The 14043-nt window shown below is 38.4% G+C and overlaps 1 protein-coding gene across 1 annotated transcript in view; it reads right to left on the bottom strand.

Moving 5' to 3' along the window:
* The window catches only part of MYO3B (myosin IIIB), a 460143-nt gene that overhangs the window by 265512 nt on the left and 180588 nt on the right, over positions 1-14043 (bottom strand). Inside the window, 6 exon segments of the mRNA XM_055121066.1 lie at positions 4794-4908; positions 6090-6188; positions 9518-9720; positions 10488-10571; positions 12271-12375; positions 12864-12980. Of these exon segments, the coding sequence (XP_054977041.1) occupies positions 4794-4908; positions 6090-6188; positions 9518-9720; positions 10488-10571; positions 12271-12375; positions 12864-12980 (723 nt within the window).

The raw sequence follows: 14043 nt of genomic DNA, 5'->3' as shown, positions 1-14043 counted from the left end.
GTGTGGATATTTCTTCTTTCTCTCCGGAGTTTCTGTCTATGATGTTGAAGATGCACAACCCATATAAATGGAACAATGATTATAAGTTATGCTTATATTTTCAACTCCCCTTAGCCCTCATATTGTTTAAGGGTCAATTGTATAACCATTGATTTCAACATTTGCATTTTATTTAGATAAGGCAATAAAAAGAAATATCTAGGAATTTTCTGCATATTACTACACTTAGATAAAATTACCTCAAACAAAAAATACTCTGGCAGGGAATTTGACTTAGTACTATCCTAAATATATATAGCAGCAAACTAATTGGAATTTTCATTAGACCACAGTTAAAGCATTCCCCCTTATCCAAGTCTTTCTGTAAACATTAAAAGCTAAAATAAAACCCCAACACAGACTGTAATAGTGACATCTGGTGGATACCAGATAATGCAGCCAAGACAAATGAGGATTCTAAACCAGGCTTCCAGAGTGGATAAATACTGTTCTTCAAACTTCTAAATCAAAGGCAAGATGTCATGTTTCTGATGTTAAGAAGAACTATTTTAATCACAAAACTGAAAAGTGAATATGGAGAACAATTACTAAATGGGTTTTCTGTGAGTAGCCTGGGATTTTACATGACAGTACCTCATTACCTTGATCAGTAAATAATGTGAGATTTGTGGACTACACATGGTAACTTCCGACAGAAGTAGATCCCAGAGGCTAAGGCTCCAGAGCAGAGAGTTCTATTCTTTTATTTATACATATAATAGTCTTAACAAATAGCTTTTATTTCACATATTCTTAGGAAAAAATGTATTTCCTCTAATTCACACACACACACTCACACCATTGTGATAGTTTAAGTCACAAAATCTTTTTCAAATAAGGCTTCCCAGCATTTTACCATCTGTGACATAAATCACAATTTCCCACCTATCTTTTTTTTTTTTGCTTTTTGGGTCACACCTGGAGATATTCAGGGATTACTCCTGGCTCTGCACTCAGGAATTACTCCTGGCGGTGCTCGGGGGACCATATGGGATGCTGGGAATTGAACCCGGGTCGGCCATGTGCAAAGCAAATGCCCTACCTGCTGTGCTATCACTCCAGCCCCCCACTAGTCTTTTTAAGAGGAAAACTACCCAAATCTTGAGAAAGTTAACAGTTGACTTAAAATCTATAAAAGGCCAAAGAGAAAATTAACAACTGGGTAGAAATAAGAAAGGTATTATTAGCTCAAAGGGCTAGAGTGCATAGCTTTTTTGTGGAGGCATGGATTCAGGCCCCTAGCATTACATGGCCCCCTTCCCACACCAAAATTTGGGCCACCTCTAGGCAAGGATGCTGAAAGTGTCCTTGAGTATTTCTGGGAAACACCCTCTTCTCCCCACCTCCCCTAAAAATAAAGACATTATCATGACCAAATCAACCACGCTGAGGAGGGAAGAACCAGCCAAACTCATTGGATTATAGAAGTAATGTTTAATCCAAAGGTTACTAAGTGTTTTGTAACCTAATCCCTAATATACATATGTCATGTACATACATACATATATTAACAGTGGTTTTAAAATATTCAATGGTAAGTCCCATTACCCATTATTAAGATGTTAGTAATATTCACTGTCACTGTTACTGTCACTGTCATCCCGTTGTTCATCGATTTGCTCCTATGGGCACCAGTAAAGTCTCCATTGTGAGACTTGTTGTTACTGTTTTTGGCATATCAAATACACCATGGGTAGCTTGCCAGGCTCTGCCGTGCAGGCGAGATACTCTTGGTAGCTTGCTGGGCTCTTCGAGAGGGGCGGAGGAATCAAACCCAGGTTGGCCACATGCAAGGCAAACGCCCTACCCACTGTGCTATCACTCCAGTCCAAATTTATATTTTAATATAAAACCCTTCAGTCTCTTCAGCAGTTCTCTCCAGATTCATAATCTAACTGGAAGAAAGATTGTGGTAGGTGACTGCCCTATTTTCAAATCCTTCTCCCTAATTTTACTCAAGAGATCTGCAATAAATGTCCAGTCTTGACCATCAGATTGATTGATAACCTCCCTCTGCCCCGCTCCCAAGTTTTCTTATGGGATTAAATACAGCATTTAAAAACTCAGTTTATTTAATGAATAATAATCTATACAACAGAATGATAAGCAGAATATTGAAAATAAGCTCGACTCCAATAATAGTAATGGAAAACAGTGATCTTCATTAGAAGTTTTCAGGAATAAACTCCACCTACCCATCCCTCATTCCTCGAAAGTTTCCCTAAAGGACTTTTCACAGAGGAAGAATCCTTCCAACAGGAAACTTTCTTTACTATAAATTCGAGTTCTTTCAGATACTTTGGGCTGGTGTTCCATAATTAATACTTATGCCCCCAAATGCATATTAATGAGCTTATGACTTTACTGCTCATAATATTGCTAAAAGTATTTAGAAGAGATTCTGTAGAAAACTAATGATCTATGAGAAAAGATAGGGACCACAAGTCTTCACTGACTCAACCAATTCATTTCAGCATGGTTTGGAAATATCCTTCAGGGAATAAAAAGTCATATAAGCTTAGTTGTTACATCAACTTAGCATCTGTTGCCTATCTATATTCATCTGTCTTTTTGATTTTTAGTCAAACTAATTTGAGTTCAGGGGTCAGGGGGTAGTCTAAGTGATGGAGGCACTGGATTCAATCCCAAACACCCCTCTCAGCACCACAGAAAGTGTCTCTGACCTGAAGCACTGCTAAAAATGGCCTGGCAAAAAAATAAAGAAGAAGAAAAGAAAAAGAAAGAAAAAGGAACTAACCAGAGTTTATAAACATAAAGTGAACTGGGTAAGCCTAGCAAAAACTGATTGTATAAAGATATATAACAAAGAATTTAGAGTCAGAGAAATAAGATGCACCCTCTTTTTCATTTTCAAGGTTGCTAACTGACATGATTTGGTTTATCTTCAGTACAAACTAATGTGGGACATGGTGAAGATCCACACAAACATGCACACAAGTACAACATTGTTACCATGAATAGTTCAGACCAACCATGAATTAAGAAACTTTATCCGCTTTTCATGAGGCTTCCTTTTCATTTTTACTCATTCAACCCTTCATTTATTCCTATGGTGCCCTTTCCTGGGAAAGATTAGCAGTGGCTTATTTCAAGGACACTGCTTTTATTTATTTATTTTTTTGCTTAGATTTCACTACCTTATTTTTTTTAATTTTTTTTTTTTGCTTTTTTGGGTCACACCCAGCAATGCTCAGGGGTTACTCCTGGCTTTGCACTCAGGAATTACTCCTGGCAGTGCTTGGGGGACCATATGGGATGCCGGGGATGGAACCCAGGTCGGCCGCGTGCAAGGCAAACGCCCTACCCGCTGTGCTATCACTCCGGCCCCGATTTCACTACTTTAAACCAGTATTTTTTAAAAATTAGTGGCAGTGCATCTCTAATATTAGAAAAGTGCCATTGTGTAGTTCTGTTTAGAACTAAGACTAGCTGTTTCCCAATATCCTAAATCATCTTTGTACTCACTGAAGGTAAAATAGCATTAACCCTATGGCTGACTTCTCTAATGTCCTTGTGTGCTCTTAAGGAAGTGTACCCCTAAACACTTGGATATGACCCATGCGACTTTAAATGGCCTAAAGCCATCTCCACTCTTCTGGTGATGCATCTTTGATAATAACCTGCTCCATAAGTTAATAACCATAAAGGTCCTTTATACAATGCTGGGACCTGTTTAATTTGCCCTCTTCTAAGAAGCCAAGGGAAATATGTTCTTATTTTTATCTGACCTTTGGGATTTTCCACTGTCAGTTTTAAGTCTGTGGGAAGGCCAATAGAGAAAATTAACAGCTGGCTAGGAAGAAGAAGAAAGGTATTATTATGACCGAAGTCAATGTTGCTTGGGAGAGAAGAGAAAGCCAAACTCTGGATCACAAAAGCAATGCTTTATCCAGAGTGGCTGTCTCAGGGTAACTTGAGTGGTTTGTAATCTAATCCCTTAAGATTTAACACTCTCACCCACCTCCTAATCATTCACCTCCCTTGTTGGCAAAGCAAAAGAATCTGTATATTTTGCAAAATTGATGGCACAAAGCCCAGAAACTATGACATAAATGTATCACAGAGTAATATTTGAGCCTAGGGTTATAAATATTTTCTGTCACCCTTTCCATATATTTAATAGAGACAGCCTGTATCTAGTATGATAAGAGAAGTACAGCATTTAGAGCCATGGCTATGGCTAATAATGTACAACTGTATAACACGAAGAAGGAAGTGACTATAGAAAGTTGGAAAGGCTTAAATTAATTTGTCTTGGTGTACAAAGAGCTACTTGCATAAATACATTTTTTTTGGCTTGGGTATAACCTACATATTTCTGTATTCCTATTTCACAATTCACCTTAATGGATGGGATAAGTTTCGATTCAAAAAAAGGGCAGTATTGTTTGGGAATTTTATTTTATCACAGTGGTACTGAATTGTTGGCAGTAGTAACAATTTATAGGTGCATGACACAAAAATGCTTTGACTTTACTGTTCACTGAGGCATCTTGTTAAAATACAGATGCTAATTCAGTCATTCTTGATGAATCCAGCAGTCTACATTTCTAACAAGCACACAAGAGATGCCAGTGTTTCTGGTCCTCAGATCACAGCTTGAACAGCAAGACCTTACAAGATCTTGACCAGAATGACTTTTGAAAGGAAAGGGTTTGCACAAAATTAGAGCATTCATGGCTCTAGTCATGAATTTACCTTCTGAGTGTCTATTTTTCTTGACAATTGCTTACCTTGTCTGTGAAACCTATAATCCTAAAGCAATGTTGAATTGCTTCGAATTGTCTTCTGAAAGACTCCTTGGAGATTATGTCATGCATCACCTTTCCCGTTTCATCAGCGATGTACCTAAGTGGAATATGATCAAACAGAATGAGTGGGTATTTGGCACCCCAAATATGAGAGGTTTGGACTCAGGGGTCATTAGGCTGCTTCTTTTTCAAAGTGTTACTCTGACTTTATGGTACTGTGGTGGAGTAACGGTGCCCATGGTTAAGTAAATGGCTATGACTAAACTTTCTAGAAAGTTCAAATTATGAGATGTATTTACTGCTACCTCATTTTAGGCACTTAAGCTAAATTCAGAGTTTCCAGTTTTGAAAAAACGTTGTTTTTTTTTTTTTTAATTATGGAACATTTATTTATTTATTTATTTTTGCTCTTTGGGTCACACCCAGCGATGCTCAGGGGTTACTCCTGGCTTTGCACTCAGAAATTACTCCTGGCAGTGCTTGGGGGACCATATAGGATGCCGGGGATCGAACCCGGGTCGGCCGTGTGCAAGGCAAACGCCCTACCCGCTGTGCTATCACTCCGGCCCCAAACGTTGTTGTTTTTTACCAAATGTTATCAATCTCTAGTTGCATACTCAGAAAAAATGAACAAGTAGAGGTTGGAGAAATAGCTCAATGGACTAAGCTTGGATGCAGGAGGTCTGAGTTCCATCCCTGGCTATGTATGTTTCCCCAAACACTGCTAGCAGCAATCTCCAATCACTGCCCAATGTGCTATCCCCAAGCTGGAGGAAGTTATGCTATGTAAGTCAGAAAGAAAAAGGCAAATACCAGATTATCTTACTCATAAGTGGAAAATAAAGAAACAAAGCCAACCCTGAGATAAAGTCAATAGAATTGTGGTCTAAAAATGCCTAGGTTGGAGGAAAGGGTGGTGTGGTGGAAGGGACTTTGAAATGATGGTGGAGCAATCTCAGCACTCAGGCAGTTAGCATGATTGTAGCATAGTATTGCAAATATAAACTAATACTACTGGAGCTATTGTAAAAATGATTGTAATAATAAGTGCTTTAAAAATTAGCAACTACGGGGCTGGAGCAATAGCACAGCGGGTAGGGCGTTTGCCTTGCACGTGGCCGACCCGGGTTCAATTCCCAGCATCCCATATGGTCCCCTGAGCACCGCTAGGGGTGATTCCTGAGTGCAGAGCCAGGAGTAACCCCTGTGCATTGCCAGGTGTGACCCAAAAAGCAAAAAAACAAAAAAAAATTAGCAACTAAGTTCCTTAATACTTACCTAGGAGGCTTTTCCTCAGGAAGTCTGTACTCGGAAAGTTTCTTTTGGTGATAAAGACCAGCATAAATATAGTAAAATACATGAAAATTTTTCTCTCCACTGAAGGGGGGAAACAGAGGGAGGGAACATTAAATAACATATTATTCATGCTTGTGGTGTAAGTAATTTACATCACTTATCTTCCTTGCAAATTCTGTAGCTAATTTGCACTTTCAAGCAACTAAATAAACTATATAGCTCAACTACAGAAGATAATAGTCACAAAATTAGTATAGTAATCATGACTGTCATTTTTTTGGTGAGGCAAGACAATTTTTATTGAATGAAACTTATTTAGAAAGGTTGCTGTCTTCCTCTCTTAGAAAGTGGAAAAAGCAACGATATGTAGAGATAAGCAAGTGAGATACATATTCAAGGCTTGAAGGGCAAGCCTGTTTTCCTTTGTTTTAGGACTTTACCTAGTAATGCTCAGGGGCTCATCTTGGTTCTGTCCTTAGGGGTGACCCCTGTCAGTACTCAGGGACCTTATGTGGTGTCAGAATTTGAACTCAGGTTGGCCATGAAAGGCAAGTTAATTAACCCCGTACTATCTAGTCCTGAATGCTACATTATAAAACATGTATATCTTTACTAAGAAGCAGGAGATTTTAAAGAATGGGATATGATAGATAACAGTTCAACTTACACATGTTTCAAGCCCTATTCCAGTCCAAATGCCATACGCCTTTGTTTCTAGCCCATGCTGCTTCAACAGGCCGTGATATCCAGCTCAGTACAACCAAAACCCCTAGTACTCAGAAACTCTCCAGTAACACAGAGCAAGTTGAAGAACAGTGAGGGTCCCAGAAATGATGTCTCCATCCTTCAACACTGTATTTTTCCAACAGTTACTCAAAATGGCATGTGTTATCAGACGCTGTGGTCTCCGGCCGCCCACCTTCTTTAAGCCTATCCTGGCAAGAAGTCTATAAAACTGGTGCCACTCTGAGAGTCAACTTATGGCAAGAAACTAGAGGACATATGTCTTGGCATTTTAAAGTGGCCTTGACTTTGGATGATCCATCTTGTCCCTTCATTCCTAAAATATTTTTAAGGCATATAATTATCATTTTCTTCTGGACTTTGATAGTTAAAGCCTAACTATCAACACTCAAAGTATAAATTCAATGTGATTTTCATCCCTTATTAGAATTGGCTAGGTTTATTTGTATATTTATTTTCTTGGGTGCTTAGAGACCATTTAGTTTCAAGGATCTAACTCAGATCTAATCTAATCATTATTGAATAATGATTGAGTAGAGCATTGCTCCTGAGAAAATCTGATGTGTTGCAGTACTGATAATAATATAAACGTTAGACATAAGCCTTCTGACAACATTTACTACATCAGGTACTTCTTTTATTTTTCTGGTCTTTGTTTATTAGTTTGTTTTGGGGCCCTACCTGATGTCCTCAGGGATTATTCCTTGCTCTGTGCTCAGGGCTCACTCCTGGCAGGCCTCAGAGGACCATATGTAGTGCTGGGAACCAAACTCAGGTTAGTTAGGTGCAAGGTAAGTGCCCTACCTACTGTACTATCTCTCCAGCTCTAGACCAGGTACTTATTAAAGTCATTTATAAAAGTGATGGGCTGGAGTGATAGCACAGCAGGTAGGGCGTTTGCCTTGCATGCAGCCAACCCAGGTTTGATTTTTCTGCCCCTCTCAGAGAGCCCAGCAAGCTACCGAGAGTATCTCGAGAGTATCTCGCCCGCCCGGCAGAGCCTGACAAGCTACCCATGGCATATTCGATAAGCTAAAAACAGTAACAGGAAGTCTCACAATGGAGACGTCACTGGTGCCCCCTCGAGCAAATCAATGAGCAACAGATGACAGTAATACAGTAATACAGTGATACAGAGATAGAAGTGATATCATTAATATTTTAGCAAACCATGAGGTAAGCACTCATAGCATCTCCATTTGACAGATGAGACACAGAAGGCTGAGTAATATATTCAAGGTCACATGGTAAATGCAAGAGCCAGCATTTGAGCCCTGAGCAGCTTTATCTTAATAATGTCTATTGTTATATTTCACTTTGCTTCCCCACCCCCTTTTTGTAGGGGGAAATTTTACACCTGAAATATTATCAGTGTTGCATTGTTTTTTAATTAAATAAGTTCAAATTTAATGGACCTAATAATTTTTCATTTTGATAGCGCAACAGGTAGGGTGTTCGCTTTGCACGCGGCCAACTTGGGTTTGATTCCTCTGCCCCTCTCAGAGAGCCTGGCAAGCTACCAAGAGGTATCCCGCCTGCACGACAGAGCCTGGCAAGCTCCCCATGGCATATTCGATATGCCAAAGACAGTAACAACAAGTCTCACAATGGAGACATTACCGGTGCCCATTTGAGCAAATCGATGAGCAACAGGATGATAGTGGTTACAGTGACACAGTTTTGGGCCATACCAGGTGATACTCAGAGGTTACTCATGGCTTGTTGTTTTTAGGGGTCACTTTCAGTGATATTAAAAGTGGACCAAACCTGGGCCATTCAAATGTAGCATTTGTGCTCCAGTCTTTTAGTCCATCTCCTGATTCCCCAAATGATTTGTTAAAGTATGCAATGGTGCCAAATTCCACCTTGCTATAATCAACTCAAGACAAAGAGGTATGCCATTTTTGTCCAGAGTGATCATTTCCAACTAACATTGTCATAGTGATCTCTTCTCTATCCTAAGAATTGAGTGCTGAGAGTAGGTAAAGGAAAATATATAATAACCTGTCAGTACCTGTATTACAAATAATAATGCCCAGAAGAAAAAAGAGTGGAGGAAGAGGAGGGAGAGGACTAGGAGGATGAGAAGGAGGAGGAAAATAGGGCAGGGGATCTGGGGACATTGGTCGTGGGAAATGTACAATGGTGAAGGGATGGGCATTAGAATATTCTATGACTAAAACCCAATCACAAACAACTTTGTAGCTGTGCATCTCAAGGTGATTCAATATGAAAGCAAAACAACAACAACAAAAATCTCACAAAGAGATATGCCAATCCCAAAATACTCCCTGTCTTTGTACTCTGCCTCTATAAATATCTTCGAGGCTAGAAACTACCACTTATTCTTTGCTTAAATGATTCCTTGCTCTTAGGCAGGTGGGGGGCAGGGATGCTAAGAATAAGGGTGAATTGAGCCATTTGAATTTACAAAGAGAAGACTGGATAGATAGTATGGCTGTCGGGGTGCTTGACTTGCACATGGCAGACATGGGTTAAATCACTGGAATCCTATGTGGTCCCCAGATTGCGCCAGGAGTGATCCCTGATTGCAAAGCCAGGAGTAAACCCTAAGCATAATGGGTGTGTCTTTTCGCCTTTAAACCAAACAACTAAAACAAAATTCCTGAAAAGAAATCTGAGTGATACTGAGAAATCACACCTACATTGCCTGCTTTATAACCCTGGACTTCTCAAGGAGATATTCAGAGATTCTTGCTCCCATTACAGCACCCGTTGGTGTGAACATCATTTCTAGATATTTTCCAAACCGGCTGGAATTGTCATTGATGGCTGTGCAAGCATTTCCAAATGCTTCCACCAGCGAGTTGACCTGCAGAATTTTCTCTCTCAAGGTCTGATTATTGGCCTGTGACAAACAGAGAACAATCAAAAGGAGTCTCCAGAAACATTTCAACCACTGAACTGCTTGGTCATCCCTCCTTCTTCACAAAATTACTGTAATTTGGGGCTAGGGTGGGAATCAGCAAGGTTTTTTTTTTCAAGAGTTGAGTGGCCCTTCAACAGGGTGGACTTTTAATACAGTCCCAATTTAAATAAAATCCTTGACAGATAAAATCAATTTTAAATGAAAAAATCTGTAACTTTTCTCAGTCACCCATTACAATGCTCAATAAATCTCATCTGCAGAAACTATTCCTTAATATCTTTCTTAGTTTAATGACACACTAATTCTGAGAATAACTATTAGACAGTTTCTAAACTTATTCTTTCAATGTCTATTTCACCAAGCTGAAATTGTTCATTTCCCACCACTTTCGTTCAAACATTTCAATTTTTTAATCTTTGAATTTCTTTAATATTTCTCTCTAATCCTGTTCTAAGTGTTTAACCACTTTTACTACTATAAGGAAAAATGTTTTTATGACATTGAAAACATGAAAAATTAATTGTCAATAAGCTAGTAAATTTTTTCTAGCATTATTTTCCTCTCTACATGGGAAAAGGGTGGCACGTTGACATCTTTAGAGGCCTTGTTATCCGGAGGCAATCATAATAAAGATAGGATATATTTTGGTAACCCCTAACAAAACCCCATTATTTCCATCATTCACTACATATGCAGTTGCTCTGCAGGGACTTCTGGCCATAATACAAAAAGCAAGGAGTCAATACCTTTCCCAAGAAAGTCAAATGCTGAACAATCAGGTGGGCACTTTCAGTCTTCCCAGAGCCACTTTCTCCACTGATGACAATGCACTAACACAGAAAACAGGGTGTCAGGGATGACTCCTAGTACAGTGCATAGGTTTCTGTGATGAGTCTCATACAGCAGCATCACTGCTATATATGTAACCTACTCACAACTGCTTATTCATTATACAGATGTAACATTATTGATAAATATTGAATAGGGGTTCTTTATACTTCTACATACAACATGGCAATGAGTAACCCTGTACACAGACCATTCCATTTGTAGGGAGGTTCATAAATTCCTAGGAATGGGATTGTTGGATCAAAAGATAAATAGCTTTGGGTGATGAGTGCATGGTGTACATATGTGAGCACATGGTGTACGTGTTTGATTTCCAGTAAAATCAAAAGAAAAAGCTGACAGTACATTTTAAAATGTAATAGACATAAAAATAAGATAAAATTTGAGAGTATCAACTGACTTTCCTAGGGACTGTGCCAATGTATAAAAGTGCTTGCTCTCCTGCATCTGAACAATAGGGTCATCTGAATTCTTTGTCAACTTGATAGTCAGAAAGTGGCATCTCAGGGTGGTTCTGATTTGTTCTGTTATGAATGAGGGTGGACATGTTTCTACCTTTAATGTCATCCATATTTTCCTTTTCAATATTTTCCTCTCTTGTCTATATTTGGTCTCTAGATCTGGCACTGAGCTCCTAAAACCTCTGAAACTTTGAGTGATTAGAGAAGTAGGAGAATCTTTTTATTCTCCTACTTGGATCATTTGGACCTTCCTCAGTTTGAGCTAATGAGATGGTTTAATCTGGGATCTCTTCTAACTGGAGGCCCACAGTTCAATGCAAAGACTCTGAAGATAATGGTGCTGCTTTGTCTCTGGGACAACCCAATGAAGCTCTGGGGACCTCAAGATCACATATATGGTGCTTGGGAGCCTTCAGAGCTATACCTGGTAATGGCTGGGAGGACCCTGTGATATCGGGGTTCGAAGTTGACCACATATAAGACATGTGCCTTATCCCCTGTGCCACCTGCAGCAACTTGAGAATTGCATTTTTCTCTGTATGAAATATATGACTTCTCCAGTCTTTTGGAAAGATAAGCCTTTAAAGAAGCCAGCGTGAACCCATGGAGAATCCATGTACTCCATTTGTAACTGAAATTGTTATAGGTTTCTCTACTCCTCAACTAACTCGATACTGGAATTACAAGGGTCCCAGGAAATGTACACATATATATTTCTCTCATACGACTTCCTCACCAAATCAATTTTATTCCAAACAGAATAAAGACACAAAACAAAACATATCTATTAAAAGCAAAAGACGGACAAAAGGTTGCTGGTGGGTGTTATCACTGTGAGTCAGAAGTCCAGAAAGTTCCAACATATGAGTATGTTTTATGTTAAACTAGTATTGAGCTTGAGGCTTGCTCAGTCTTTAACCAATCCATGAAAATGTCTCAGTAACTTTTCTATGTTCTCATATTGATGTTATAAATATATGGCAATTTAGCAGGGGAAGAATGATGTGATTATTTCACTTTTCTCAAAAAGGTTGTTAATATTCTCCTACTATTGTTGTTTTTCCATACTTCTACCTTATTGAGCTATTCTTTAATTTCTTATTCCTTCAAGTCTGCAACAGTGATCATAATGGATATTTTCAGTAGGTTTAAAAGCAATGGAAGAAGTTGGAGTATGTCTTCTTGGGTGACTGACTAGAGAAGAGAAGCAGGTTCTTACCTGGTCTTTGTGAAAAGTGACCATGCATTGGTAAGCTGCATCTGCTGAGGCAAATATATGAGGGGGGTTTGAGGCACGTTTCCTCCCATGATAAAGTCTGGAAAACTGAAGAAAAAGAATCATTCAAAGAACCTTCTAATACAAATGCAAGTTCTCATCTTTGAGGGAAATGTGACATCGGAACATCCATAAAACACAGGCCCCTGGCCTTGAAGCCCGAGTTCAAATCCCTGTACTCTCTCACTGGCTTCCAGGAGTTCATGCAAGGATGTTAAACTGGTCATGATCTCTTCTGACTAGCAAAACAGGATTAATAATATATGGATCTCACAGGGCTAACCAGGGAAGCAAGGTATGAGGAAAATACACTAGGCATGTCGTAAGCACTAAGTTGATATTTGTTTCCATTGTTATGTTCTGACTTAAAAATTACTCCCCATATGTAAGAATGCTTCTGTGGTGCATTAATTATTTGTGTTCTAAAGGTATACACTCCAAGGGTACATAAATTTATTCTCACTTTTGCCTTCTTTTCATTTTCCCTTGTAGTTTTTAATTCCCTAAGTGCAACATACTCTTAAAATATATCTTACCTGTGGGGAATATATGCTTAGATTCTGGAATGGATTTAAGGCAATTAGGATATCTCCCACATAGGTATAAATCAGTAAGTCCATGTAACGCTTCTGCAATTGATGAATAATGGTATCCTGAGAAGGCGACAATGACATCGATAGTAAACATTATTTCTAAAAATATAGCAACAAATTTATTCATATAAGAATATTTTTCTCTAAAAGTAAAGGCAGTAAAATTAAATATATCATAATCCTAAAGATCCTAACTTAACATATTTGCTTAAAAGAAAAAAAACTAGGAATATACTAGAAGAATTAGACCCACTGAGGACTTCCTAAAAGATGGTGAGGGAGCCAGAAAAGATTTCATTTATCATAGAAAAACCCATCTTGACAATCAAAAAGTCTTAGAATTTGATTTAATAGGCTGTTTCTATTGAAGAAGCACAGGCAAAATAGTAACTTCATTTCTCAAAGAAATTCAAGTAAGATTCATGTGATGACAATATAACCTAATGTTTTAATGAATCACTTTGGTGATTCAGGAATCGCATTAAGGGTTCCCAGACTTAAAATCATCAGAAAGAAGTCAGAGCAACTAACAGCACTATTAAACATGTAAATATTAATAGGAATTATCACAGTTCATAAATTTAGAATTCAAGCTATATAACAACAAGACTTTTTGCCTCAATGAAGCTCCTCTTTATGAAGAAAAGCTACCTCACATGAAGGATAAAGTTGTACATTTATTTATTTATTTATTTATTTATTTATTTATTTATTTATTTGGTGGGGATAAAGATTGGGCCAAACCTGGCAGAATTCAGAGATTACTCCTGCTTTGTATTCAGAGATCACTCCTGTCAGTGCTTGGGGGAACACAGATTGTGCCAGGTGTCAAACTAGTTGGCTCCATGCAAGGTAAGTGCCTTAATACCTGTACAATCAATCTCTCTGGTTCCTAAGCTGTACTTTATAAAATGATTTCAGTTGATATACTTTTTAGACACATAATTTATTGGATAAATAAAATCCTTTTTTATCTTCAAAATTTACCAATGAGTACAACACAGAATCATAGTTAGAGCAAGCAAATGCTCCAAACTTTCACCCCAAGGCTACATACACAATTGAAATGACATTGATCTTAGGAAAATCTGGTCTACCACAGGAAGAATAGACCATTCAGGTA

The sequence above is a fragment of the Sorex araneus genome, chromosome X, assembly GCF_027595985.1.
Source record: "Sorex araneus isolate mSorAra2 chromosome X, mSorAra2.pri, whole genome shotgun sequence".
NCBI lineage: Eukaryota > Metazoa > Chordata > Mammalia > Eulipotyphla > Soricidae > Sorex > Sorex araneus.
Note: the sequence above shows the minus strand (reverse complement) of the source record. Positions and strands in the feature narration are given on the sequence as shown.